The 27211-nt window shown below is 39.3% G+C and overlaps 1 protein-coding gene across 1 annotated transcript in view; it reads right to left on the reverse strand.

Annotated features, from left to right (window-relative positions):
- The window catches only part of TRPC6 (transient receptor potential cation channel subfamily C member 6), an 84788-nt gene extending 57905 nt beyond the window's left edge, over positions 1–26883 (reverse strand). Inside the window, exon 1 of the mRNA XM_061374642.1 lies at positions 26580–26883. Coding sequence (XP_061230626.1) covers positions 26580–26722 — 143 coding nt within the window. The 5' untranslated portion in view covers positions 26723–26883. The remainder of the gene's footprint in view (positions 1–26579) is intronic.
- Positions 26884–27211: the final 328 nt, after the last annotated feature.

Consider the following 27211-nt stretch of genomic DNA (forward strand, 5'->3'; position numbering starts at 1 on the left):
AGTGTCGAACCAGAGCCTTGGAATTCAGGAGAGCAAACATGAACTCATTCAGGGACATGCTTAGCAGCATGTTATAGGAAGGCAAGTAAGTCAAGGAGAACTTGTTGATCTTCAGGTAACCCTCCTCAAAGGATGAAGACAGACCTTGGTGCTATTCCAAACAAATGTCAAACAAGCATGGTAGAAGGCCAGCAGGAATGAACAAAGTCCTGGCTGACCACAGGCGCAGAAAGAAAGCATAGGGATAGCGGAAGAAGGAGCAAGCTATTCGAGTGCGATACAAAGATATTGCCTAACCACACAGGGATGGAGTTAGGAAAACCTACGTTCAGGTAAGAAATTAGGAAAGGATGTGAAAAACAACTAGAAATATTTTACAGATACAATGGTGAAAAAGGAAGGCTAAAGAGAACATGGTTCGATTCATCAATGGAACAGTGATCCTGGTGGCATGAGTAAGTTTGAGGTACTCGGTGTTTTCTTTATCTCAATGACTAACCCTCAATCCAGCTATCCCAATCCAAGACCCCCAAGCCAACTATCAGAGTCCAGGGACTGAAGCATTATGTACCTCAAGATGAAGTTGGGCCAATTGGATATACATAACTGCAATAGATCTCATCAGCCACGTTCAAAGTTGTTGAGGAAGCCTGTCAATACCACTGCAAGGTTGCCCTCTACTATGTTTGAAAGGTTTTTCCTATCAGAAAGGCTCCTGATTCTTGATGAATAGAAAAAGAGAACAGCCATGATCAATTTACTAAAGGCTAAATCATATCTGAACAACTTGATTGCCTTCTGTGACTGCACTGTACTGCCATAGATCAAGGGCTGCCACTTACCTTGATTTTAGCAAGGCTTTCAACATGATCCCATGGTGGAATAGACAAATTGGCAGGATATGGTTTGGAGAGGGAAGTGATAATGTGAGCAGAAAATCACCAGGATGCTTGGGCTCAAAAGGTAGTGCTGAACACTACAAAGTCCAGCTGCAGCTGGTTAACACTGCGCTGTCCAGGAATGATTTTAGTGCAAACAGTGTTTAATGCATGACACTGATGATGAGACAGTGCTCACCTTTAGCAAGATGGTGGGAGTGTTTGTTAACACTGGAATGTAGGTCTGCTATTCAGAGGTTAGCACAGAGAAATGGGCAAAATGGAACACCATAGCCTTTAACATCATAGCCTTCATTTTTCAACATTGTATCTGTAAAAGCAACAAAGGCAATTGTAAATCTTATGCCTGGGATGGATGAACCCAATGCAACAAGCTGGAGAACAACTGGAGAGAAAGCAGTTTTCCAGGAGAGATCTGAATCTGAGAGATTTGCAAATGATTGAATAAGGACCCAATCATCACCAGCAAACATGTGGCAATAAATTGTTAGAAGTCAAGAAAAAAGCTCTTCAGAAAAGACTGAAGGAACTGGGTTGTTTATTCTCAATCTTGGAAGACTTCCACTATATAAAAAAGTTTTCTGGCAGGTAATGCTTCAAAGAGGAAAGAAATAACTATTCCCTTGGACTGAGCAAGGTGTTACATCAAGAAAAAAATGTAAAAGTTAAAGATTTGGAAATCAGAACTCAACACTATTGCCTTCCAATAAACCAATTTCTTCAATTACAACAATCTTTTCCAACTTAACAAATGATTTCCTACATGACATTACATTAAATGCTTTACTGAGTTCTGGTAAATTAACTCTTCTCCTTTCTAGTCATATAAAATTAGTCTTGCACTAGCCTACGATGCATGTTATTTCATTTTGTCTAATTACACTTTCCTTCTTTTTTTTTTTCTAGAACTTGGTGTACTGTTCTTAAAACAGGGTTAGTACATCTACCACTCACCAGTCATGAAATATCACCCCTATTTGATAGGTCTATTAAAAACTGAAATGGCAAAGGAAAGATTGCCTTTAGAAATTGAAAACTTCTGTTAGCCTTGGAAAAAATGATTGTAATATTTCCCTATTCCTTTTATAGCATGTTTTTAATCAACTCCACCAACATGAACTTTCATTTTCAGAGACTGTCTTATAATTTTTCTTTTGAGGTTCTATCTGATTGAAATGTAGCCTATTTTTTTGATCATATTTCATAAATTCATTTCAATCACCTACCTGTTTTTTGTTTACAAAACAGTTGAAGAGCAACAGGAAGTTAATTTTATGCATTTCAGATCAAATTGCCTGAGTCAGGAAAATGAGAACCTCGTAAATAAATGGAAAGCGAAATGGTTTTAATACAAGACGAAAGTATAACGGCAAATAAAAAAAAATAGCAGATTAAGCAGGATGTACCTCGAGAAAAAGTAAATAAATCTTGGAAAAATCTCTGAAAGGGAAATGCATGTTTTTCTGTCATGAAAGAAGAAAAGGTTAACATATGATCTTGACCAAACCATGGGCCTTTTTGTATACATGAGGAAAGTACTGGAAATTAAGGTGACCGTTTCCTAAGAAATAATGAAACCACAGAAAGAGAATATAGAAGCAGAAAGCATAGGGGCAGGCAATGAAATTCAAACAGCTTGAGGGTGCCTGAAGAATAGTCAGAGATTATTCCAAAACCACATAAATAGGAACCAGGACAAGTCTTGGTCCAGTACTTCACCACAAGGGAGAGCTACAGTCGATGTATTTAATCCCAAAGCAGTTAATGTCAAAGAATCCCAAAGCATTAGTCTTCACTGACCTTTTATTTAAAAAAAAATATAATAAAGGGATAAAGGGATCATTTCATAGTTAATAGTATTTAGAAAAAGACTAAATCAGTCAGCAAAGATTCACAATCAAAAAGCAAAAATATAATCAGAAAAAAGCTATGAAGAGTTTATTTTGGAACAGACATTGCACAATATATCTCCTCTTAACTGACACAATAGAGTAAAAGATGGCAGCGCCGTGCCTCTCATAGGTTATGGTCTGCTTGTTTCAAGATGAAAAAGCTTCTCATTTTAATAAGGTTGTAGTTGGATGGCCTACATGACCCTTTGACATTTCAATACTCATATGAAAATAGCCTTTCTATTTTGAAGCAGAAAGAAATATACAGAAGTTCAGATATTCCATTTAATTTGTCTGAAAGATTAATTTAAACACAAGTACACATTTGAGTGTTACACCACCACGGAGATATGCTGTGCTCTCCATTTCTATGCAGCTATCTAAATAACATACACATAGGAATACAACATGGAAAGGGACACATGAGCTTGGCCACACGTTCACACTCTAACTGGCAGAACCAGAAACCCCTGCTGTAGACATCTTAAGAGTTTTACATTCAGGTTGATGTAAACAGTGCACTAAAGATAACTATTTCTCTCTATTGATTATGAATAGACCTTTGGGTAACTTGAGTGATCTAATTAATCACATTATCAATGATCAAGTATGTTATGTACAACACAGTGCAAGTCATTTTTATTTTTTTTTAAGGCAAGTGATGACAAAAGTGATGTCCAGTGATGCTGAAAGTTGAAATCAGAGAATTGCTCTTTCAAGACACCCATGACTGGTTTTATAACAGTTTTTCTGTGCTAATTATTACTGTATTACCATTTAAACCACTATAGCTCCTTGATATTTTCAGCCTGAATATGTGTCACTCTTCTAAGAAATTTTTGGACTCCTCAGCATAGCACTTCAGGACCTTTGAGTAGTTCACCAAATGATGTAATTAACATTACCAGATACACTTTGCTCTCTTTCACCTTTGTTGAGAGTCAAGTTACTTAACAACTGTTGCATATTTGTCAAGTTTCACACACTGTGCATGACATTCATGCCTTGACTCCATTCTCAGGGTTCTCACAGGCACTGGCTAAAGAGGCCACTGACCTCTCTGGGGTCTTTGCCTCTTTCAAGCCCAAAGTCCCTGAAAAATCTATTGTATTTCTGATACTTTCCAAGAAGTATTATTTAGAAATCCTCTACCTGACATCTTAAAAAGGGAACAAACAAATCATTTCCCAAGTATTACTCTGGGCATATGTTAGGTCTGGGTGTCTCCAACATAAGTAAAAGGATCAGAATTGCTTTATGGATGAGAAGTAAGACCTATTATAATTGAAAGTTGCCCCAGTTTCTGTGCAATGTGCAGTAAATATTGTAAACTTTAAACAAATGCCAAATGTGGAAAGGTACTTTCAAACAGCATATAATTATTATTCCATTTAATTATTCCATTTTTAATTATTGTGTCAAGTGAGGTGATGCCTTCCTGCCCTAAACAAGAATTTGGGGCATACTGAAACGTACACTTTAGGAAAAAGAAAGCATAGATAATAATTGTCTCACTAAACTTGCCCTAGCATAAGAATGTCAAGAATATCCATTTGTCCTGAGCTGAAACCTCCAAAATCAAAATCAGATCAACTCATAGTATAGAAATCATTAATGAAAACTCACAGCTTGTAAGTGTACTATATATCTTGAGATATAACTTCAAAATAGAGAATGCTTCAGTGTTGTTCACACTTGAAGGTCAGCATTAGCTTTCCTTGCAGTTACTACATTTATAACTGAAGAAATATAACCAAGTACTGAACTGCTGTCAAAACTAGTACTTATCATTTTCAGATTTAGGATAAAATCTGACAGAATGCACATAAAAAACTCCTGCTATAATCATACGCAGCAACTTTATCAGACCTTGAAGCTCACTTTAGCAAATTCATGTGTAAGCCTGAAAATCAAAACTCTCATAAATCCAGTATCAGATACAAATAATCAAAAGCATTTATTTCATGGGAGGTACAACTGCCCTTAAAATAAATTCCTCATTCTAGAAGTGATGTTTCAAAATGAGCATTCATAATCAGAAAGACTAATCTTCAAAATTTTGAAACAATTTTATCATTTGCAGGGCTTTTCATGTATGGCAAAAATGGCTTTTTAAAGTTCATAATAATTTGGTCTTCAAATAAAATGTTTCTCAATGTTTTCCATCCATATAAAATTTGTCTGAACATTGCTCCCTTCCCCTACACCACACCATAAATAAGGGTGATCTTGAGGTGGTGTAAGCTGTTACAAAACTACTGATCTTTTCCCAGCTGACATGCATAAACACCCCATTATCACCATAGCATTTATCTGTGCCTCACTTAATTGCATTTATGACATTACCTGTACCACTATCCTAAGGTATCATAGAACGCCAGGTTGGAGGGACCTCAGGGATCATATGGTCCAACCTTTCTAGGCAAAGCATAACCAAGACTAGGTGTCCCTGCACCCTGTTCAGCCAAATCTTAAAAGGTGTCCAGTTTTGGGGAATCCATCAGCTCCCCAAAGAGATTATTCCAATGGCTGATTGTTCTCATTGCGAAAAATGTTCCTCTAGTGTCCATCTGGAATCTCCCCAGGAGTCATTTGTGCCCATCACCCCTCATTTTTTCCACATGACTCGTTGTCTACATCTTCTTTGTAGCCACCTTTTAGTTACTGAAATATTTGATAAGGTCTCCCCTGAGCCTTCTTTTCCCCAAGCTGAACAAACCCATCTCTATCAGCCTTTTCTCATACAGCTTCCTAGTCCTTTGAGCATCTTTGTAGCCCTCCTCTGGACCCCTTACACCCGGTCCACACATTTTTTGTACAGCGGGGACCAAGATTGAACATCGCACCCAAGGTGTGGCCTGACAAGTGCTGAGTAGAATGGGATGATGCCATCTTTATGTCTGCCGGTGATGCCCTTGTTGATGTAACCCAGCATCCTGCTGGTTTTCTTTGCCGCAGCTGCACACTCATATTGAGCTTACTGTCCACCAGGACCCCCAGGTGCCCTTTCCACAAAGCTTCTTCCCAGCCAAGTTCTGTTTTGTAAATTCATGGGAATTCTAAAGATAACCATAAAGATATCTGAACAGTCATTAAAGAAAGTGGATGGTAGTAAAGGGTTTTTTTGGTAGTTTGGTACATTATAAATCATCCAGTCGCAGTTAACTGCTAAAAATGCAAATTGTTAAAGTTATCAAATCAAAACATAGCACCCCTCACAAGGCACACAAAAGGCAGTTTAATCAGTAAGAATGCAAGTCATGGATGTATAAGGAATTCACACAGACTTAGAGCCTACACACTGAGAAGGTAACTGGTAAGTATCTGGAGAAGTGCAGAAAACATAGCACATGTTTTATAACTAGAAAATAAAGTCTTGAGTAAGTGTAACAATACCTAGTCAAATCAAGTTCACCTGCAATAAGTATACTGAAGAGATGCTAGGTGGCTAAATTAAGCTGAAACTTGCTTCTCTGTAACATAAGCCACAAATTTCAGGGCTACTTCAGGAGAGCTGTAACTGCAGCACTGGTGTTCTCATGTTCTCTGTCACCTGTAAGAACAGCTGAAGTTCTGAGAGTAGATAGTTCAACAGCTTGACTGTAGCCAAGATACTCTCTATGTTTTTAAAGACTTCCTCAGATATACTTAGGTTCCCAATGCTTAAGTACTCTCATTTGCTCTTTAAATTAAATGAGTGACGGATTCTTCTTCCTGTTGTGAGCAGTCCTCACTTTCAAATTCTTGTTCTTCAACTAGGCATGAAATACTGTGATCCTCTCCAGTCAGCTAACACCACTACTCAGTGCTGACATGTTTAAATTGTCTCAGGTATCAAAATGAAAGCATTAGTGTTAAACTAATTCTCATTCTTACATCTTACAGTTGATAGAACCTCTTAGCAGGTAAAGTCCTATTGCTCATCTGTGCCAAATCATCTTTCAATCTCTATTTATGCATATTAATTTGTGCTTTTATCCCCTTCTAAATTTGCAAAACTGACAAGTGCTTTAAAGCCTTACAACAAGCTTTATAAAATCCACATACAGAGATGGATTAGGTCAATATAGGTATAACAAATACCTCTCTGCCTACCCATCTTTCTAACATATAAATTAATATTAAATACTGGAACCTAAATTTTTATGCCTTACAAAATTCCTAACTCATATTATTATCAACTCAATTAAATGACTCATTATTATTCAAATGAACACTACAGAAAAGTTGATTTATTGCTTCCCAATGAAACAAAACATAAAAAAAATATAAAATAGAACCATAATTTAAATTATTTAAAAGCACATAAGGAGCATAAGAATAGTAAAATACCAGAATGGGTTCTTTCCATTTCCTCTTCTGTAAACTAAAAGTTTTCACTTAAGGAAGCTCTGTGGTTTTCACTTAAGGATACACTTTAGTTCCATTAAAACCATGAAGACTTAATCACAAGCTCAAGAGCTTTCTGAATTGGAGGGGTCTTACACTCGTGTTCAACATTATGGTTAGACTTAGATAATTTACATTTTCATACCACTTCCACTGTTCCCTACTCCAGTTGTGTACAGATGAATTCAAAAGCAAAAGAGGCTCTTAACAGAGGTGCCATTTAAGCTCATATAATCACATTTGTGAAAACAAACTAATAGTTGTCAGGTGCCTGGTAGCCCTCTGATTTTAAACTACTAATAACAAACCTGTCGTGCTTTCCTGGTCAGAAATTGATGGCTATTCTGTTTGAAAGGAGTCCCCATATGCAGAGACAGCCATAGAAGATGTAGCAGTTTCTGTAACACTGCCTGGCCCTTACCAGGCCTGGGGTTATGCCTCCACAGCCACAAATACCTCCTTGGCTGGCATCTGTGATTAAGCAGAACACAGAAACTGGGAAAGGCAGATGGACACCTGGGGCACCCTTCAGTTTAACATCTGCATTATAAAGCTACTGCTGCTTTTGTCAAACTAGATTTTGTTGTATTTGGCTGGATTTGGATTGTTTCACTGCAAGTCCCACGTTTAGTACAGCTCTCTTTAAGAAGTTCTCAAGCTACATCTCTTCTGCTTCAGTTGTCAACCTCTTCAGCATATGTTTATTTTTCAATATTTAAACAGTGTTTAACTGCTTTCCTTGTTAATGTAATGATCTATCAGCAGTAGGTGAACTCTACAGAGCACTATCTTTTTCTAGCTATAATAACCTGGAGAGTTGCACAGACAGCATCTTCTGTTTGGCAGCTGCTACAAAGTATGAAAATACTAGCCAGGCTATGCTGAAACAGAGGAAGTAGAACTGATTTCAGGCTGGCAAACAAGCCCTATCCGTGACAGCACTCACCAGGACTTCACCTTTTGTCTTCCCAATTGTATGCCTGGTCAACATAAAAACCCAAGAATCTTCTTTCCAGGCAACAAATTTGAGCTCAAGCAGTAAATATTTGTGTCTTTAGCTCTGTGGAGCCAGCCTTGTTTGAAAATGCCATAGTCTGACTCAACTGCTTTGCTTATGTTTGCAATCATTTGTCAAATGCTAGGACACATGCTTAACCATATTATTGCAATAACAAGTGGGTGCTCAGGCACTGAGATTTTCTGCTTCAGAGCTTCTGTAGGCTTGTATTTAAAAGGTGTGATGCTAGGATATGCCAGCTCCCCCTAAAACTCATGTGAAAACTGGTCAAGCCTTTAGACGATGTCAACCAGCATTTAAGAGAGATGAATTGGCATGCAGCAGTTCACATTGCATTGCAAAAACTAACCCAGAGAAAACAGTTCTGCATGTACAAGATAGATGCAAAATAACTCTTGCTCAGCATCCCACAGGACTGGCTACCTTGGCCACCCCTTCTGTGTACCTTTGAGACAGAGACATGATCCTGTCTTCTCCCTTTCTGTGTTTTTTGGCTACCCTGCTGCATGGTATTCTGGCAGCAGTGCTATATGTTTACTTAGCTCAGAAGCTGCCACTCAAGGGTGATGGGGAGGGAGAAGCAGCTCCTGACTGCCTTCACACAATTCATACCCATGTAAGGTCCAGCCACCGTCTAAGCACAGGACTCCAGCTGATGAGGAGCAGCATGACACTATTCTGACAGGCTAACACAAGCCAGTGTTGGGGTTGCCAAGAGCTCTGCTGAGCTCTCATTGTGTTTGTCATTTAACAAGGAGTTATTTCCTTTAATTCAATTTAATGCCATCTATTTTCAAAAAGGGAACACACAGGAGTGCACGTATGTATTATGGGTAGGTTTATAAAAGAAGGAAAAACAAACGTATCACAAAGCACAGTTTAATGAGCTCATCCCAGCTACTGAATGTATCTAAATCCAACAGCAATCCAGGAAATGCATGGGGAGATTCAAGCACAGGGTGAAACACCAGCACAGAGTTCAGACCAAAGTCAAAAGGTTGCCTTCTCTTCCTTTTCCCTGTTCTTCTAGTGGTATGAATTACTTCTCCTGGTATGAGTCAGAGACAATTTTCACCATTACCCTTAGCGCAACGTATTATACAGAGCTGTAGTTCCAGGCAACAGGCTACAATATCAACAAAAAGGTCAGAGAAACACAAAAAGTATCTCCAATGGAAGAGCTGGAAAGGATTTTGAAAAGGATGATAGAAACCATGAAAATGCCTTAACAAGACAGCATTTCATCTAGATGTTTCCTCTGCTACCTGGTCAGAGAAATGCTGCCAAAGGTAGTAAGTCTAAATATGACTAAATACAAAACAATCACTTTGGTATTTTAAACCTTTATTCATTTTAGCTATTCACAATTTTTTATTGCTTGTCCTAAACACAGACTAATGAGCATTTTTTTAAGAAAAGGATGCACAAAAATTAAGATCTTCAGTAGAATAATTCTCATTTTCTGTAGTACAGAGTTGGCTATAAAATCCCATCAAGTTGCAAAGTATGAATTTTAGATGGGAAACAATGCAGCAAGTAAAATCACCTCAGTATTTCCGCATGCAATGCCAGTAAAGATAGAAGAGAGTGAAAGAAATAAAAACAACAGTTTATTGAATTAGGGGAAGTACACCTGCATGGTTTATCTGTAAAACCTACTGGTACAACAGAGACCAGCAGGCCTGCAACAGGCATATGACAGATCAGCAAGCCCTCCAGTCAGAACTGAACTAACACTCCAACATAGGAATGAACTGTGCTTTAATCATATTTGTCAACTTCATGGGTGACGGTTCTGAACAGGAGAAAATTGCCAATAACAGAAGGAGAAAAACACAAACCTTAACATCATGGATTCTCCATGCTGAACACAAATGTCTTGTGATTGAAGGAGGGGAAGTTCAGGTTGGATACAAGGAGGAAGTTCTTTACTGTAAGGGTGGTGAGGCACTGGAATGGGTTGCCCAGGGAAGTTGTGAGTGCTCCATCCTTGGAAGTGTTCAAGGCCAGGTTGGACAGAGCCTTGGGTGACATGGTTTAGTGGGAGGTGTTCCTGTCCATGGCAGGGGAGCTGGAACTGGATGATCTTAAGGTCTTTTCCAACCCTAACTATTCTATGATTCTAACAAGACTAATATGGTAAGTATGAGAAGATCCAGCTGTGGATAAAAGGGACTGATATGAAATGAAAGCCATGTAAACAACTGATTAGGAAAATGACAACTCACTACCTCAGAACTAATAAGGGCATGGGAAAAAAAACCTAAAAGTCTTTTAAATGTCTGAAAAGGAATGAGCAATAGGAGAACCTGCTGCAATTAGGCAAGTGACTAGGGCTTTGTGACACGAGAACTACCTTCTGCAGAAGCGGCACATACACATTCTGCTTAGCACCCAAGAAAGAGCAGACAAGAAGTTGTGTCTGCATCACAAAAAATGCAGAGGAGGGTATAACTGTATTAAAGACAGCAATTGACCTAGAGGTAATTGTTTCCCATAAAACAGATAAGCAATAATATATATACACAATTCCAAAAAGGTAATGGGTATGATTATTCTAGTAGTCACATTTGATTGATTAAAGACCTTGTTTATCTATTTATTCATTCATCATATTCTGTAACACAGTGAAATGTGTCCATCAGCAATATGAATGTTGGTCTAACCAAGTACTTCTAAAAACTGAAAACTACCCAGAATAGTTTCAGTTGTAACTCAACCAATGCTGAAATACTGATGCTAACTAGCAACTCTGGGTTTTAACAAGTTCAGAGAAAACAGTAAATCTAAACCAGATTTTCCTTCTTCAGTAAAATAAGGATTTTCACAGGAATTCTAGTTTCAGTACAGGAGTCTTTTTTTTTTTTTTTTTTTTTACCCTTATCTGCTTGTGGGAAAATAATGCAATGTTCCATGCAGCTATGTTCAAAAGCAGCAATTCGCATTATGCAAACATGATGTATTACTAACTAAATGGAAGAACCAAGGCAATATGATCAAATTCACCTTAAAAGTGCTTAAAAAACAAAGCGGTATTCAACAAAACAAATAGCTGAGTGCTGCTACCCAGAAAAAGAACTAAAACCAATTTAAAATCATTAAACTGAATCCCATGAAAACAAGGAGTGAGCAGAGTTATTTCTGTAGATGTTACCCACTATCTGCTGCAAAAAAAAAACAGTGTAAAAGAAAAAAGTACTTTAGGCTTTTTTTAATAATTGTAATTACTGTTATTAAAAAGTAAGTACTCTGTAAGAACCATAGAATAGTTAGGGTTGGAAAGGACATTAAGATCATCTAGTTCCACTCCCCCCTGCTATGGGCAGGGACACCTCATGCTAAATCATATCACCCAAGACTCCATCCAGCCTGGCCTTGAACACTGCTAGGGATGGAGCATTCTCTACCTCCTTGGGCAACCCATCCCAGTGCCTCATGACCCTCACAGTAAATAACTTCTTCCTTATAAAGAAACAATTCTGATGTTTATTGTTCTCTCCTATGCACAAATGAAGTATTTGATATCCTGACCTCAGGGACATGTCTAGTGAAAATTGGTGGCAAGTCATACACACAATCCCCACACAAATTGCCTTTCTCCAACCTAAGGTGTAGAAACAATTCCAATAAACAGCACAATGTAAAAGACAGACCTAAGTTGATAGGTCAAAAACATAAAATGAGACCTTTAACAGTTAATGCTACTGCGGAATTGCAGAATATTTTCCTGTGACAACTGTAAAATTTCAAGAACCTTCTGCCCCCTCACTCAAAAGAAAGGAAAAAGCTCTGGCATCCACTGAATATTGTGTTGCCTTTGATCCCAAAGAAAAAAAGAAATCCATGGGCTAGTGTATTTGAAAAAAAATGTTAGTTATTGACGCTGTCCAGTTAGGTAGTAATAATAGGACAACATAGAGAAGCTTTTACAACTACTTGACAAAGACTGTTATTTTATCTAAATGGAAATCAAGAGGTTCACTTTCGCAGCAGAAAATAAAAGTTTCAAGATACACTGAGGAAACCTCAAGATCTTAATCTTCAAAAGGAAACACAAGGAAGAGCCAGAACAATGGCTCCGACTTGCTGACATTTTTTGGGAGGTAGCAACTGTGGACTGAGATTTCTGTTCTGCCCAAGTTGAAACATGTCTTGTAACTCAGTCTTTGACACCACACAAACATACCATATCACTCAGTAATTCACCATGGTGAAATCAAGAAAAAAGAATTCTTCCTAAGGGGTATCTATTCCAACTGACATACGAAAGCAGATTTTGGAGCATCTGACATCATGGTGCAATCGTAAACATCACCTGAAAATAGTTCCTACTGAATTCTACTTAGTATCAAACTATACTGGGTTTGCAACATGCTCAAGAAGAACTAACATTTAATTAAAACTTTTGCTACATAGAAACATCATCCTTTATAACTTAACACTAATACCCAGAGAATTCAATGAGTCAAAACAAACAATGTAGGCATTTTTTAGTGTTCCACAGAACAAAGAAAAACTACATTTTCCTAATGAAGGAAGACTGAATTGTAGCTTTGGTCACAAGTGCCTTGCTTGGGCTGAACCTGAGAGAACGCTTTCATCTGAACACAAACACACAGATATACTCTGAATGCTGCTGACTGCCAAGGCAGTCATATCACACATATTATGGAAAAGAGTTCAGCAGAAAGCTTAAACTGTCCTCTATACAGTCACACGTGGGGGAAAACAAAAGCAGTTAATATCAAATCGACTCACATGTATTTGACGGTGGCTTCAACAAGCCAAGTTAAACATTCTTATTTCAGACATATCGAAACACTTTGGATCAAAAAGTAAATGGTCAGTATTTCTGAGAACAGTGTTGCCAAGACTTGTTTGGCAAAATAAACCAACTGAAACTGTAATTCTTTTAACCATCAATACAGATACAAAACAGTAATATTACATATGAAGAGAAATTCCACATTTACTCAGCTTTCACTTTTACATAGGACTTGAGAAAGTGGGAACACAGTGTTCCCTATTGGAAAAATGAAATTGTTCTGTTTTGCCAAGTGTACAAGGCAACACTCTAGAATGATGGGGGAGATGAGGGGGAGATAAAACACTCACTTGCAGAGATTCACTTACAATTTTATTTACTTAGAAGTTGTTTCTTTTCCCCCATGATCCTCTTGTATGTGTTATACTCTGTAGTCTCTGGAGCAGCAGTAAATGTACAAGTGTGAGAAACGAAGAGTCACACCCTCATGCAGAAATAATCTCTGGGATATAAAGTTAACCTAGACAATTTATCTTCTCTCTGGATGCTGCATATGAAAAGTGTCATGAAATAGTTTCTCAGTCCCTCTTCCCCATGATGGTGAACTCTCTGCAGTATCCAGGTCCACGGCACAAGAATGTACAGCAGCTTCAACTGGCTTTGCTGTTTTCTGGAAATTACCTTCAATTTTTAGGAAGGTGTTTATAGATGATTGGAAACAGGTAGCAAAAGAAGGAATTATTATTTTGTACATCCCTAACTTTCTACGTTCCTTTCAAACATTCTTTTCAGTTACAGCATTTTTAGCATCTTGGGTTTTTTGGTGGTTTTGTTTTGTTTGGGTTTTTGTTTGTTTGTTTTTTATTTGGTATTTACTGCACCTTCCATTCTCAGAATGGATACTTTTAGATGTACACAGTAGCAGCATTAGATACTTTCTTGTTCTCTTCCACCATGTGTCTCAGTCCTGAGCTCAGGAGTTACTAAGCAGAGCAAGAGGCAAGGTGACCCTATTGATCACTGAATCTTTAGCCAATTCAGTGATACCAGTGGGTATAACTGAACACGTTCCCCTAACAATTCATTGCCTATGTTCAGGACAAATGCTGTAAGTCCAGCAACATGCAAACATGCCCAACTAGTGTCACAGAAAAATATGCTTTCCTCATACAAACAGATGGGATATTGTGCTGATAAAGTTGCAACAATCTTGACTGTCTGCTATCACCATATAGAAGAGCAACACAACCCCAGCAGGTAGAGAGGCAGAATCCCAACACCAAAAGAACCAACTCACCCCATACAAGCCAAGAAGCAGCACCCTGCTGCTGGGTCCAGTTGTGAGCCTGCACACAAGGATGAACTTGAATTTTCAGGTAGCATTCAGCACTCCAAATCTTGTTACTTACTTCTTACAATAAGAAGCAGCCAGCTGTACTGTGCCAGTGCCCAGTGGATGCCTGGCTGGTAATTCGTATTTGGAGTAACATTCTCCCTCTCCAATATAACACTAATACATTTAAAAGAACTATTCCAGATAAAGAAATTACCTCTCACTCAGAAAAGGCAATGTGCTGCTGCATCTCTCATGCAATTCCAATTCACCAAAACTGTTCTCATGTCTCCAAATGAGACTGATCTATGGGGTCTTTCATTCTTGAGGAGAAAACTGCATGCTATGATTATTAGCATGGGCAGGATCCTTCCTTAAACTCCAGGAAGATTTTCTAGCCACCTGAGACAAAAACCTGTATAAGTGTAAATACTTTGTGAATGGAGAAAAATCATTCTGCATGAACATTCAGGTGACGTAGATATTGAAAATTAATTCCTGAACAGAAAATGTTCCTTTTTAAACTTTATGCCATTTTTATGCAATTAATGTTTTAAAATTTAAAATAATTGCAGAGCACCTTCGGTTTGAACTAGCCTGCATGCAGACTGCAGAAGCATGAAATTAATTAAAGGTGATACAGCCATGAATGTAACTCAAGAGGGAAGAACAGCATCTGATATCACAGAATGTTACTACACATCCTTAACTGTAGGAAAACCTGTTTTGAGACAAAGTTACATGACCACTAGCAATGCTACTTTACCTGCCACAACCAACTGGGAAATCAGGAAAGAGGAATTGAAGTTCTGCAAAATCTTTTCTGATGCTTATGGAATCTATCTTTAGGGTTTACTTAAAAAAAAAAAAAAAAAAAAAAAAAGTCAGGTTTAATACTTTTGCAAATTGCAAGTAAAGATTCTAATGAAAATGAAAGCTTATGCTCTAGTTGCTTAGCTCAAATTTGAATTTAAGATTAGAAACAAGATTACTTCTGGTAAAAGGCGAAATCATTTCTGTCTACATATATATCCTGTTCTTGCTTCTGTTCACTAATGCAGTGCAGTTGATTAACATGCAGAGTATCCCTCTTAATTCTCCCCCCAAAAGTCAACCTAAATGTTGTATAGTTCAGTAGCCAAAGGTCAGAAAATTCATCTATATAAATATACATATGCCAGATTTTAGCTTTCATCAAAGACATACATGATGATTTTCACTATCACAGATTTCACATTTCTGCAGTCTGTTCCCAAACACAAACAGTGAAACACAGTACAAAATATATATTATGGGATATTGAAGACTGATGATAATATTCTTCACAGGCACGTGAACACAAATCCCACAGAAGTCAGCACCAACGCATCTGCATGTTGTACAATATAGATTTGCCATTTGTCAACAATCTTCTGCATTTTAGCCACCAGCGTGATTTACCCAGTCCTGAAACTGATCTGATGAGCCAGCCCCTGAAGGTGCCTGTCTCTTTCATGCACTACAGAAAGAGCCCAGACCACAAGGTCAGGCTAAATGCTTCATTTCAGGCGAACCTCTCAGCCTCTTCTATATTTGCTGCCACTCCTGTCACAAAAGCAGCAGTCAAGGATGTAGCAACTAGAAGCCTGAAGACCACCAGAGAGATGAAAGCAGGTACCAGCAAGATTTTTACCTTACAATCTCAAATCCCATGTCTAAATCGAAAGAAGGTGGTAAAGTTCCTGACATTTTACTAAAGTATACAGATTTTGAAAATAAACCATGTATGGATCTGGAGTTTCTACCATCCTTACTATGTTTTATCCACAATATGTAATATCTGTAAACTGATCTAGAAGTTCCAGACTCATGAAATCAGGAACTTAGGAACATGATGATCTTAAGGTCCTTTCCAACCCTAACTATTCTATGATTCTATGAATGATCAGAAGTGTACATCACCACCAGTAGGAGTGATCCTGAGTTCCTGCACCTTCCTGCAGGCATGCATACATGCTGTCACTGGGGTGGTACCTGGGCATGCACCATTCCTCCCACCCCATACTCCAGTTCCAATGAGAAGGAGATCCAGACAGGAACTGCACCATATCCCCCACAGCACAGTGAGTCCCCCTGTTTCCCCTTCTCCTCACTGTGTACCTCCATGCCTTTTCTGACCCTCTGGGGATATGAAGACCTGCATGCACAGCCAGAGGTCAAAAAAGGCACAGCGATCCCCCGCCATGCTGCTACCTCTGCCCCTCACTGAGTCAGGGAGACATGCACAAACTGAACCTGGGTAATCCACAAAGGATATGCGTTATCTTTAAGGCATTATCAATGTTCTCATTGACTGACTGGGAAAATTTCTGCTGGTTTTCAGATTTGCTGTAAGAACAGTATCATAGAAACCTCAGGTCATTAAAGAACCTCAAACAGCCTAGTAAGACTAGAGAAATTAGCCTTGCTGTCTGTAAGTCTTAGATTCTTTTTTCAAGTTTCCCTTGATCGGAAGTGGCTGTGGGGTAAGAAATCCCAGTGTATATTTTATATATCAACTTGTTAGATAAGATCATTATTATTTTATCATACAAAGCAGTACTGAAATTTCACGATCACATCAATCACTATTTACCTACCACTGTGCTCACATCAGATGTTACTAAATGATTAAATATATTTCTGACTTAATCCTCTAAGTTTTGGGGCTTTTTGTCTGGAAAAAAGTGAAGAACATTAACTGCTACTGGTTCATACCGCAGGCAGTGTTCATTCTGCAGACCTCCTGGAGATACTGCTATTGCTGACTTTCGTTCCAGTGCTTTAGGAAATGTTTTAGATTATATAAACTGTTATCTTCAGAAACTTACCTTCCTCTCTCACTCTTAATTTTTGCTTATTTTATCTATTGCTTAGATGTCAAGACACCGCTATTCTTCCTTCACCACATCTGCCATGTTGCTCCTTATTCTTTTCTGGCTGGCAAGAGGTTGTTACAGACTCTCAACCCCACTGACGCTCCTGGGACTTGAGCAGTAACATGGATTGCTGCCCAAACTTTCCAGACATTTAGATGTTGTATGGCTTAGTTTTGAAGATCCTGAAGTAAGACTGCCATACATAAGGTCATACAAAATACCTCATATCCTTGTAAAGTTTCATCCCTGTCCTACTACCTGAAAATCAAATTGTACTAACTAACACCTGTTGTCACTACAGCACTTTGATCCAATTGTTGTCAATAGTTGCATTTTTTTTAGTTTGGATTTCTACACTTACAGAGAGACAAAAAATTCAGATATTGTAAGGGTAGAAGTAAGATTTTAGGATTAATTTAAGCAAGCCACGAGAGCAGCATTCTAGGAAAACTCTCTTGAGAAATTAATAGGATAATAGACTAGAAATGTGATATGTCATTAATAAATTAAAAAAAAAACACTTGAGAATTGAAATTTTAAATTAATGTAAGGAAATAATGCATAAAATCAAAGATTAGCGGAGCAGAACTAAACTAATATAGAAAAATCAATTGCTGCATTGCAAAATAGAAGAGAAAATTGGTTTATAGTCTTCAATCATAAAAACCCCTCAGTTGATTAGGAACAATTCTCAAAGAAGCTCACAACCTCAAAATGATGGTTCTGGTCTCACATTGGCACATACTGCAAATGTTTAGAGAAAAAAACAAAACACATACAATCCCCTATTTTAATTAATACCTGGGATCTTCCACAGCACTAAGCTCCCTGTGCTGTGGGTCTTCCGACTCAACACACATCTCACAAGCTCATCTGTTTCATGGGGGAGGGATGTAGGAGCCTACTGCTAAGTGATCAGGCATGTCAGACACTGTCCCCATCACAAGCTCCCACTCGTAAGTGTGCTTCTGCGACGCACGATTCACATGCACATCAGTATGTGGGGAAGGGAGGGCACTTTCCTACAACCTAATCAGCAGAGAAATGGTATTTATGATGTTCATGGCTCAAGTCTTAATTGCACAGTTGTTCTGAGCTTGGCAATGCCAGTTTCCGAAGCATCTTCCCACAAGCTGCACCTCAATTACAAGTATTTCCTGGTGGCACCGCAGCACCACCCTTACGTTCTCTTGCAATGTGCCACGTGCTGTAGAGCTGTTTGATTGACGCAGTCTGTGATTTAAAACACTGCTCTTGAAACATCTGCTCTCTCTGCTGCCAAACACCCAGCAGCTGGAAGGCTGACAGCTAGAGTGTGCAATGGGTCTGTTTGCAATGCACTTCAAGAGACTTACAAAAAGCACCAAGTGTTGGGTTAATACCACTTGGCAGGCCTAAGACATGCACACACAGTACTTCTAACAAAGTTCAGCAGTCTGACCTGGCTACCTGTACTAAAAAAGGGGACAAAAGTCATGTCTAGAAGACCTGAAACACATATACCACCGGCAAAAAAAAAACTAACAGAAGACAGAGAAAATGTAAATCATTCCTTAAAGATGAGGGAATCTTCCCTTTTGAAAAGCTTCTAAACAAGCAGTCATCTGTGGAGACAGTGTTCTCACAGGAGAACGGATAATTGGTACATAAACTCTGAATAAACCTGAAAGATACAGCAAGGCTGCGAGAGGCCTGAGGAAGCTTAAGCAAGCAAGATAAGAAGTTGTAATTCACTGAGTTATGAGAACTGTGGACTGTTGGCAAGCTTTCGAGGTCAAGTTCTCACACCTGTGCTTAACCAATTATATGCTAGTCGCTAAGCGTCTTCAAGACATGTATCCAATCATAATATGCCAAATCACTGTAAGTGCCTGTAAGAAATGGTATATAAGGAGTTAAAGTTCTGTAATAAATCGGCAATTGCTGATCACATTGATCGTCTCTAAGTTGTCCATGACTCCTGCGTCAACAGTCATCACTCCTAAATTCAGTCAATGTGCACAACAGGAGAAACCCAAGACTGGGCCAAGAGGAAAATCAGCACTGCCAAGTGTCCATGTGAACTAACACCGCAGCAACTAGCACTGTAGTCTACCTGCCAGCCTGCTGGGCAAATACCTATTTGCTAGTTAAGCTGACCAAGATGAATAAAAACATTTCAGAAAGAACCAGGAGAACTGTAGCTGCCAAGACTCTTCAATAGCTCCTCAGTTTCAGGCTAGTTACTGTCCACCTCTGAATTAGACATTGCCTACTTGCACATAGTGGGTCCCTACGTGTCATGGTGAAACCCAGGTCCTCTTTTTGAAGCAACAGTTCATCTGGCTCCACAGTAATTTGCCCTTATTAGCAGCAATGAACCACCATCTGATTAGAAATGTGTGAGGTCTGTGCAGCTCAGGGATTACAATCTGCAACATGCACAGCTACTGGTGTACACCAAGAGTAAATCTGTTGAAACAGCTATTTGTGCAGATGGTCAGAAGGGGCTGATGCAGTTGCTGCTGAAGCAGGTCATTTACAACTGAGTCAATTTCTAATATAAACCTGATAAACACTTGAGTTACCACCAAAACTCACACTACATTCAACAGACCAGGATTTAACTCAAAATATGAGGTGCCATTTGTAAGAATTGACCTGTTTCATCCAAGATTTGGTAAAAAGCATCAAAGTTTCACAGAAATTCTCCAGTCTGAGTGTTCTGTAAAATTTAGTGCTGCAGCACTAGACATTGTGATCCATGATCTGTTTTTCTGGGGTATTTTTAAATCCAACTTGCTTCAACCGTGATCTTTTGGTTCATGATCCTTCTTTCTACCTGCATGAGAAGACTTCATAGATACTAAATAATTTTTTTAAATCTCTCAGTTCTTTAATCTCTTCACTAAGGTAAATACTGACACAAAAACCTCTATTTAATTAATTTCTAAGGGCAAAAAGCAACTCAGTCATGTTCTCCTGAGCTGGCGGTGGCCAAGGTTGGTTTTGGTTTTAATTACTGATGTACAAGGTAGAACTCTAACAGCAGTATGACTAAGGGCACTACTGAAGGAACGTCTGAGCAAAGAGGCAGGTATCCCATCTACTTCTTTACAATTACTATTATTACTATTATTATTACTATTTGTCCTTTTTATTTCATCACTACTACTCCACATTAAAAGCAAATGGCCCACCCACGACAAAGCTTTCACCCACACCACTGCCATTCGTTCAAATTAGTAACATTTTTTTAAACAAAATATTCAGCTCTGGCAGAAAACAAGCCATCCACACTTCCCACACAGCTTAGAGAATACACCTAAAATGACAATCCTTGACATGGAGTTCCTTTGTTACTCCACTTACTGGGGTTCTTCAGCCCAATTTCACATTTCATTCCTAGTGCCAGTGTTTTCCTTTTTCTTCCTCTTTTTTGATCTTGACATTTATTTAAATATATTAGATTAGGGGGACAATAGAGCTTTGCTGTCGATTGTACTAAAGGTATGAAACAGTGTAGTTGTATAGAACAGACACAGAAAATAAATCCAGGTTTTAATTAGTCATTTTCACATAATATTCCGTAACTTGTATTTTGCTAAAAATAGTGTACTCCATTATGTATTTAAATTGTCACTGTTAAACCAATAATAACCACTCTACTGCAAGATAAAAATGATAATCCTTTCCAGAGAAAACTGCATGTAATTTAATTACCACTAACCTTTTTGTACACATTTAATTACCAAAACTTAAATTTAAATATTGCTTATCAATACAAACACTTTAAGCCTCTAGTTGAGTAAACCCTACATGCAAGTGTCTATACTCACTAATACATGCGCAAACACATATGTAAGACTTCTTTTATGCACTTTAAGATTGAAGCCCTTTGCTAAGTCATTGCCTTGCACTGCATCACAGCTTGAGGAATGAAACCAAGTTATAAAGAATTTGATGAATACAGCTTAACTGCCAAAATTCTCTTTCGCTCATGTTTTCAGAGCTGGAAAGTCTAAACACAGCTTGAGAAGGTAGACCCACCATGCCAAGTCACCTTCATTTGGGGACACTGAGAGCTGGCAGGAATTCTTCAAGTAGCCAGCTATTACAACCTTCAGCTTCTGTGGTGGCAAATACTGCTGTGCGGGTGTTCGACAAGGAACACACTTGTTATTAACATTTACAGTGAAAAGTATTCCGTACATATCCCACACATTTCTTAATAACTACTCCACCTTCCTCATGCACATTTTAACAAATTACTTACATGGAAAGCTTCCAGTTTCATAAAATTAGGCCCCACAGGGAGGTGACTTTCTTTTGTTCAGTAACTATGCAAGGGTTAAGGTATAAATCTACAGAAATACTGCAATAGGTGAAACAAAATCAATTGTGAAGTATTAGCATAGGAAACTGTTCAGGTAATGTAGCCCACAAAAGGAAGCTCACAGCTAAATTAGTGAGCGCAACAAATGAATACAAAAGTGCCTAACAACTAAACACAACAAATCCCACAAATCTTCACCAAAATTGAACTTATGCAGGGGAAAAAAAAAAAAAAAGTAGAACTGAAGATACACTTAATGTTGCAAGTGAAGCATTCCCTTCCAGATACCAGTAGGAAATGCAGAGGGAACTAAAAGCTGGAATTTCTTCTGGTGCTTGGTAATGATGGTGATGTTCTTTAACCCAAGACTTTGGGGATTAAATTCAGTCACCAGAATATGAGTGATCTAGACATGTGGTTTTTTTCCTGAGCCCAGCAGGAAGTAGATCCATTAGTCCTAATTCATAGGAAAGTGTTCCATCCACTAGGCTATAAAAGGAAATAATCCCCCTCCCCCATGCTAACTCTTCTACCTTTTACAAAACCCTTGCAACATGTTTTCAGAGGACACAGCATCTCAGCAAAGAGACGAGCAATCTGAAACACAGCTGCCACGCTGCGCAGTACTCCCTAAAGAGATTATGTCTAATGAAGAGTCTGGAAGATAATTTTACAGGTCATTTCAAGCAAGATAGTTGAGGCTGAAGATAAAACTGATGTTATGCCAATAGCAGAAACTGTAATATTGCAGGCAGGAAAGAAATTATTAAAGATATTATTTAACAGAGAAATGGTTTAAAAGTCTGCATTGAGTTTGACAGTGCCAAAAACCACTTGATCTGACAACCACAAAAGCTGAGGAATAATCTGTGCCTGAAGGCAGTTATGCACATCGGAACCCTTTTCCCCCTCTGTTTTCATCTGATAATTTGTGTGCCTCATTTACTTTACAGCTAACATTTTAACGCATAATTACCCTTCCTCACATGTACAAGAAAACATATTTATTTTTCACAGTGCAAAAACCTTCAAATTTAACCAATTTCAGTATAACCAGATGTCTGACTGAATTAGCGTATTCTCACTAGCTTAGGAAACTGACAAGCTGTTCGTCAATAATGTTTTTTCAGTAGCGAAGTTTACGTACAAGTGCTATCACTTTCAAACCCCACCACACATCAGCACTCAGATTTGGGGTTAGACTTGAAAATGCACTTTCTATTCTGTTTTAACCTACAAATCTGGGCCTTTTGCCAATGAAATATTGCACAAGAGAAAATAAAATATCCACATTTTTGTACTTCAGGAGGCAATCTTCTGACATGTATGTTGCAATGTATGTTTTGATACATCAGGGGCAAGATTTGATGAGTGGGTGGAAAAGGACTACCAGAAAGAAAGTGTTTACTTGCACACAATTTCTAACACACAATTATACAATTCTTAAAAAGTAGCCTTACCTCTTGGAAACCATTTAGTTACAAATTATGCTGATTATCTTGAAGTGTGTTTTTCCTACCAAAGGTTCAAAATTCAAAAGAAAAGCAAGATTTTTCAGCACAAAATCACATTAAAATTTCATGTTGTACCATACCACAAATAAAGGTAAGAGTCTTCTATTCACTTACTTCCAAAAGGCTTGGCATAGCTGATGAGCCCAAGGTACCTTGCTGAAGTCTTGTTTGCAACAGAGTTCACAGCTACCTCAGGCACAATGAAGCTGTTCTTCAGAAAGAGTGGTACTGAATTCATACTTATTCTATATAGAATCATTTAGTTTAGAAAGCACCTTTAAGGTGACCGGATCCAACAATTAACCAGCACTGCAAAGTCCACCACTAAATTAAGTGCCACATCTACGCATCTTTTAAATACCTCCAGGGATTGTGACTCAACCACTTCCCAGGGCAGCCTGTTGAGCACCCGTACTGAAACTGAAAGCCTCAACAATATCTGTAAATCTGTCGGGTCTCTTGCTACATAATCACAGAGTCAGTATTGACAGTTCAGTATTTCAAATGTTTTTCCAGTTTACAGGTAACTTAATATTTAAGCACACCATAACGTCTCAGCCTGAACATAACAGAATAACCCAGTCAGCACTGCTGAACTCACTGACACAACATCGAGCCAGCTGGGTTGAACACTGACAATTACTCTGATCTTTAATGTGACCCTGTTATTTGGCAATTAGTGAATCATCTAAAAAATCATCTGGGGAAAAAAAAAAAAAAAGCAAATTCAATGTCTTTTATTAAACAGACAATTTTTTGCTGTTATAAAGGGGCTGTATATCAAGGCTCAGGAGTAATACAACGGAACTAGTTTGATGGATTAAGACTTTAGCTACAAATACAAGAAATAGGTCTCTTTAAATGTTTTTTATTATTGTGGTTATTATCCAGGCACTAAACCACTTAAAGGCAATCCCAAAACAACATATGAAAAACATGTTCTATAAACAACAAAAGCAATAACATCAGCATTAGCAGTAAATCGCCACTTGAGGAAAACTATTGCTCAGTATCAGACTACTTTTCAAGTGACAGTCACATGATATATTACACCAGTAAGTGTGATACCCTCTCAATAATGTTCAGAAGGAGGTACACTTCAGCTTTTTTTGGATGCCAGCTGTACCCTGCATTACTGTTCTGCATTTATCACCATCCAAAAGATGTTCCTGGGGCATTTTTGCCCATGCAAACGATGCCTATAATTTTCCACTTAGTTTAAAAAATAAAAACACCTTAGCAATTAGATATACCAAAAAATATTCCAAGTGAAATGTAAGTAACTTTAGTTAAAACATTTTAATAAATCAAGTAATGTAATCTGGAGGGTTGTTTTCTTGTGTTTGCATTTAAGCAAAGACATACCATTCAACCTCAAAGAACACGTAGCTCCCTCCTAATGGGCAGACCCACAGAACCTATACTTTGGACTCATAATCGAATGGTCACTGGAGATACATAAGAGGACTTTAAAGGAAAAATATAGCATCTGACAGTATGACCAGCTTCCTGAGCTGCCACATTTTTGGAGAAGTAGCTAAAGAATAAACACTGATAAGCCATGTATGGGCAGACTTGATAACGCATGTATGCTGAGTCCAAGTACATTCACAGCACATAAAATACTGGTTTTACACAATTTATCTGTTGGGGTCATACAGACCCTTCATCAGCAGTATACTCAGAATATCCAGAGACCTTACAATTCTAAAGATACAAGGTAAGATTCATATAGTACTCTGTACCATAATAACATCAGGAAATACTCGCCATTTGAGGATTTTCAGATAAAGTAGAGAAAAGTATTCTTACTGCATGTAGATGACAAAGATTATAAACGGTATATCCTAAACATGAGCTATCTGATTCTGTTCTTGGCCATACAAAGGCTACTAGTAAAACTAACAACTTCTGGCTGAAAAGACAGATCTGCAAAATGTACCTAAAAACATGATGTAGGTGGACTTTAGGCAGGAAAATTCAAAACCTGTACTTAATAATCAGCATACCCTGGAGAAGCCTATACTACCTGCGTTCATCGCTGCCAGCCAAGGAAGTCCTTGCATAAGTTGTGTATAGGCATTGTCTATGGGCACCTATGAGGTGGATTCTTTGCACACTCAGAGAAGCCCCAAAAGACAGATTACCCATGCTTAACGTGTATGTAAAAGACAAACACTGCCCACTAAAGTACCCTTTCTGGTAAAGATTATATACATTTGATAAGGAGCACATTCCTCACATTTACACCCACCACGTATATCAGGTAGCTTCTGTTTATTCTCTCAGACTGATGGAAGCATCTTCCATCTGGGAGGGACTCTAGAGTCCTGGACCTACCTATACACAGAATCAGTCGTCTAAGAGCTTGACATGACATAACTGAAGACTAACTCCTGCACTTACTGCTACCCTTAGTTCTACACAGCCACTTGATTAGGATGTATACTGTCCTTATAGCCACTGTAAGAGGATGAGAGGCAATCTCCACACTTGTGCACTGGACCAAGACTTGCTTATACTGCTGAAGCAAAAATATCAGCACCCCACAGACCTTGACAATTTTGTTTGAAGAAATGCTCTGAATCACTTCTGCAAGATACATCATCTCACAGCTGCACAGCCGTTCTGAATAAATACACAGCAAAGGAACTTCAGAATTGCCATATTAGTGCAAAGTTGAAGTCCGCTAGTCAGATCCAATCTCTGAACTAACCATCACGAGGTTTTTCCTCAAAAAACATTCATTAAGAAGGTGCATTCATTTATTTTGAGATGGAGTTTAAGTCCAATGTGCAATTATGTGTGCTCTTACATGAGCACACTGAACTAGGACTCTCAAAAACACTTAGAAGAGCAATACAGCAGTGAATTCTGAAAACTCTGATTGTTCATACCTGAGTTTATAAATAATCAAACACCGTGAGTGTTGCCACTTCTGTTGCTATTACTCCTTTCCTATACTCAGGTAGTTGTCAAGTGGCTTTTAACTTGCTCATAGATAAACCAGCAAAAATTATGGGAGATTGACAACTGGAATTTACCAGTCAAGCAATAAAATACAATTCATACAAATGAAGTGTACATCTTCCGGTAATCACCTGAGATTTTAGGGCTCATCTTGCACTGCTTAATACTCATTTCCCCCTCTGTGGGATAGCTTCTCAGAAGCATTAACAAGCGGTAATTACGTAAACCCTGCTGACAACAGGTAACCAGAGGGACACTGTCAACACCGAATGCCAACTGACCTGGATGTTAAAAACTGCCGTTAAAAATTGCCGTTCCTGGAACCCTTGCAATTCCTAATTCATTTAGATTTTGTTGCATATGTTCTTACACCCTACTTTAAATCACAGCTATCCAACAAAACTTAATGAAAACACACAAGGCTATAAGATTTTCACAAAACAAAGTAATGAAAGGATTATGGATTTACGAACACTCCTGCACTGTGCACCCTCTCCTTCGGAGCGGCTGATGTACCCAACTGATGTCGCCCGCGGAGGGAGGGAGGCAGGGAAGGAGTGAGGCCGGTCCCGGCCGGAGGGACTCACACTGGGTAGAAAGCGTAGGGCGGCAGGGCGCTCTCCTCGCAGGGCTCCGCGTCGAGCAGCAGGTAGTCTTGGCTGTCGTTGCGCCGGGCGCCGCCCGCCGGGGAACTGCTCTTCCGCGGGGCGTAGGGCTGCGCCTGGCTCATGGTGCCCCGCGGCTGGGGCGCGCAGCGGCTGCCCAGCGCGGCGAGGAAGCAGCGCGGAGCCGGTCGGCGCTCGCTGTCCTCGCAGCCCGTGTCCCGCCGCGGAGCGGCGCAGCGCGGTAGCGGTTCCCTCCGCGCCCAGCCGGACGGTGCCTGTACCGGGCGGTGCCTCTACCGAGCGGTGCCTGTACCGAGCCGAGCCGAGCCGTGCCGTGCCGCGCCGCGCCGCGCCTCCCTGACAGCTGCCGCCCGCCGAGGCGAGGCGCAGCTCGAACGGCCGCAGGAAAGTTTGCGGCGCGGCGGTCCCCTGGCGGCGGGGAGGGGCGGGCGCTGAGCGGGCGGCGGGGCCCACTGGCCTCCCCGAGGGGCTGCGGTGCCCTCTCCGCACCGCCGTCACCGCCCCCTCCCGGTCCCGCCCCGGCTCCCGCCACCTGAACGAACGTGGAGGTCGGCCCTCGCCACGGTAGCACCGTCTCGCCTGCACCTGCACGG

Source organism: Neopsephotus bourkii, unplaced genomic scaffold (assembly GCF_033783945.1).
Source record: "Neopsephotus bourkii isolate Nb327-2 ecotype Australia unplaced genomic scaffold, CSIRO-AGI_Nbou_v1 NB_1638, whole genome shotgun sequence".
Taxonomy (NCBI): Eukaryota; Metazoa; Chordata; class Aves; order Psittaciformes; family Psittacidae; genus Neopsephotus; species Neopsephotus bourkii.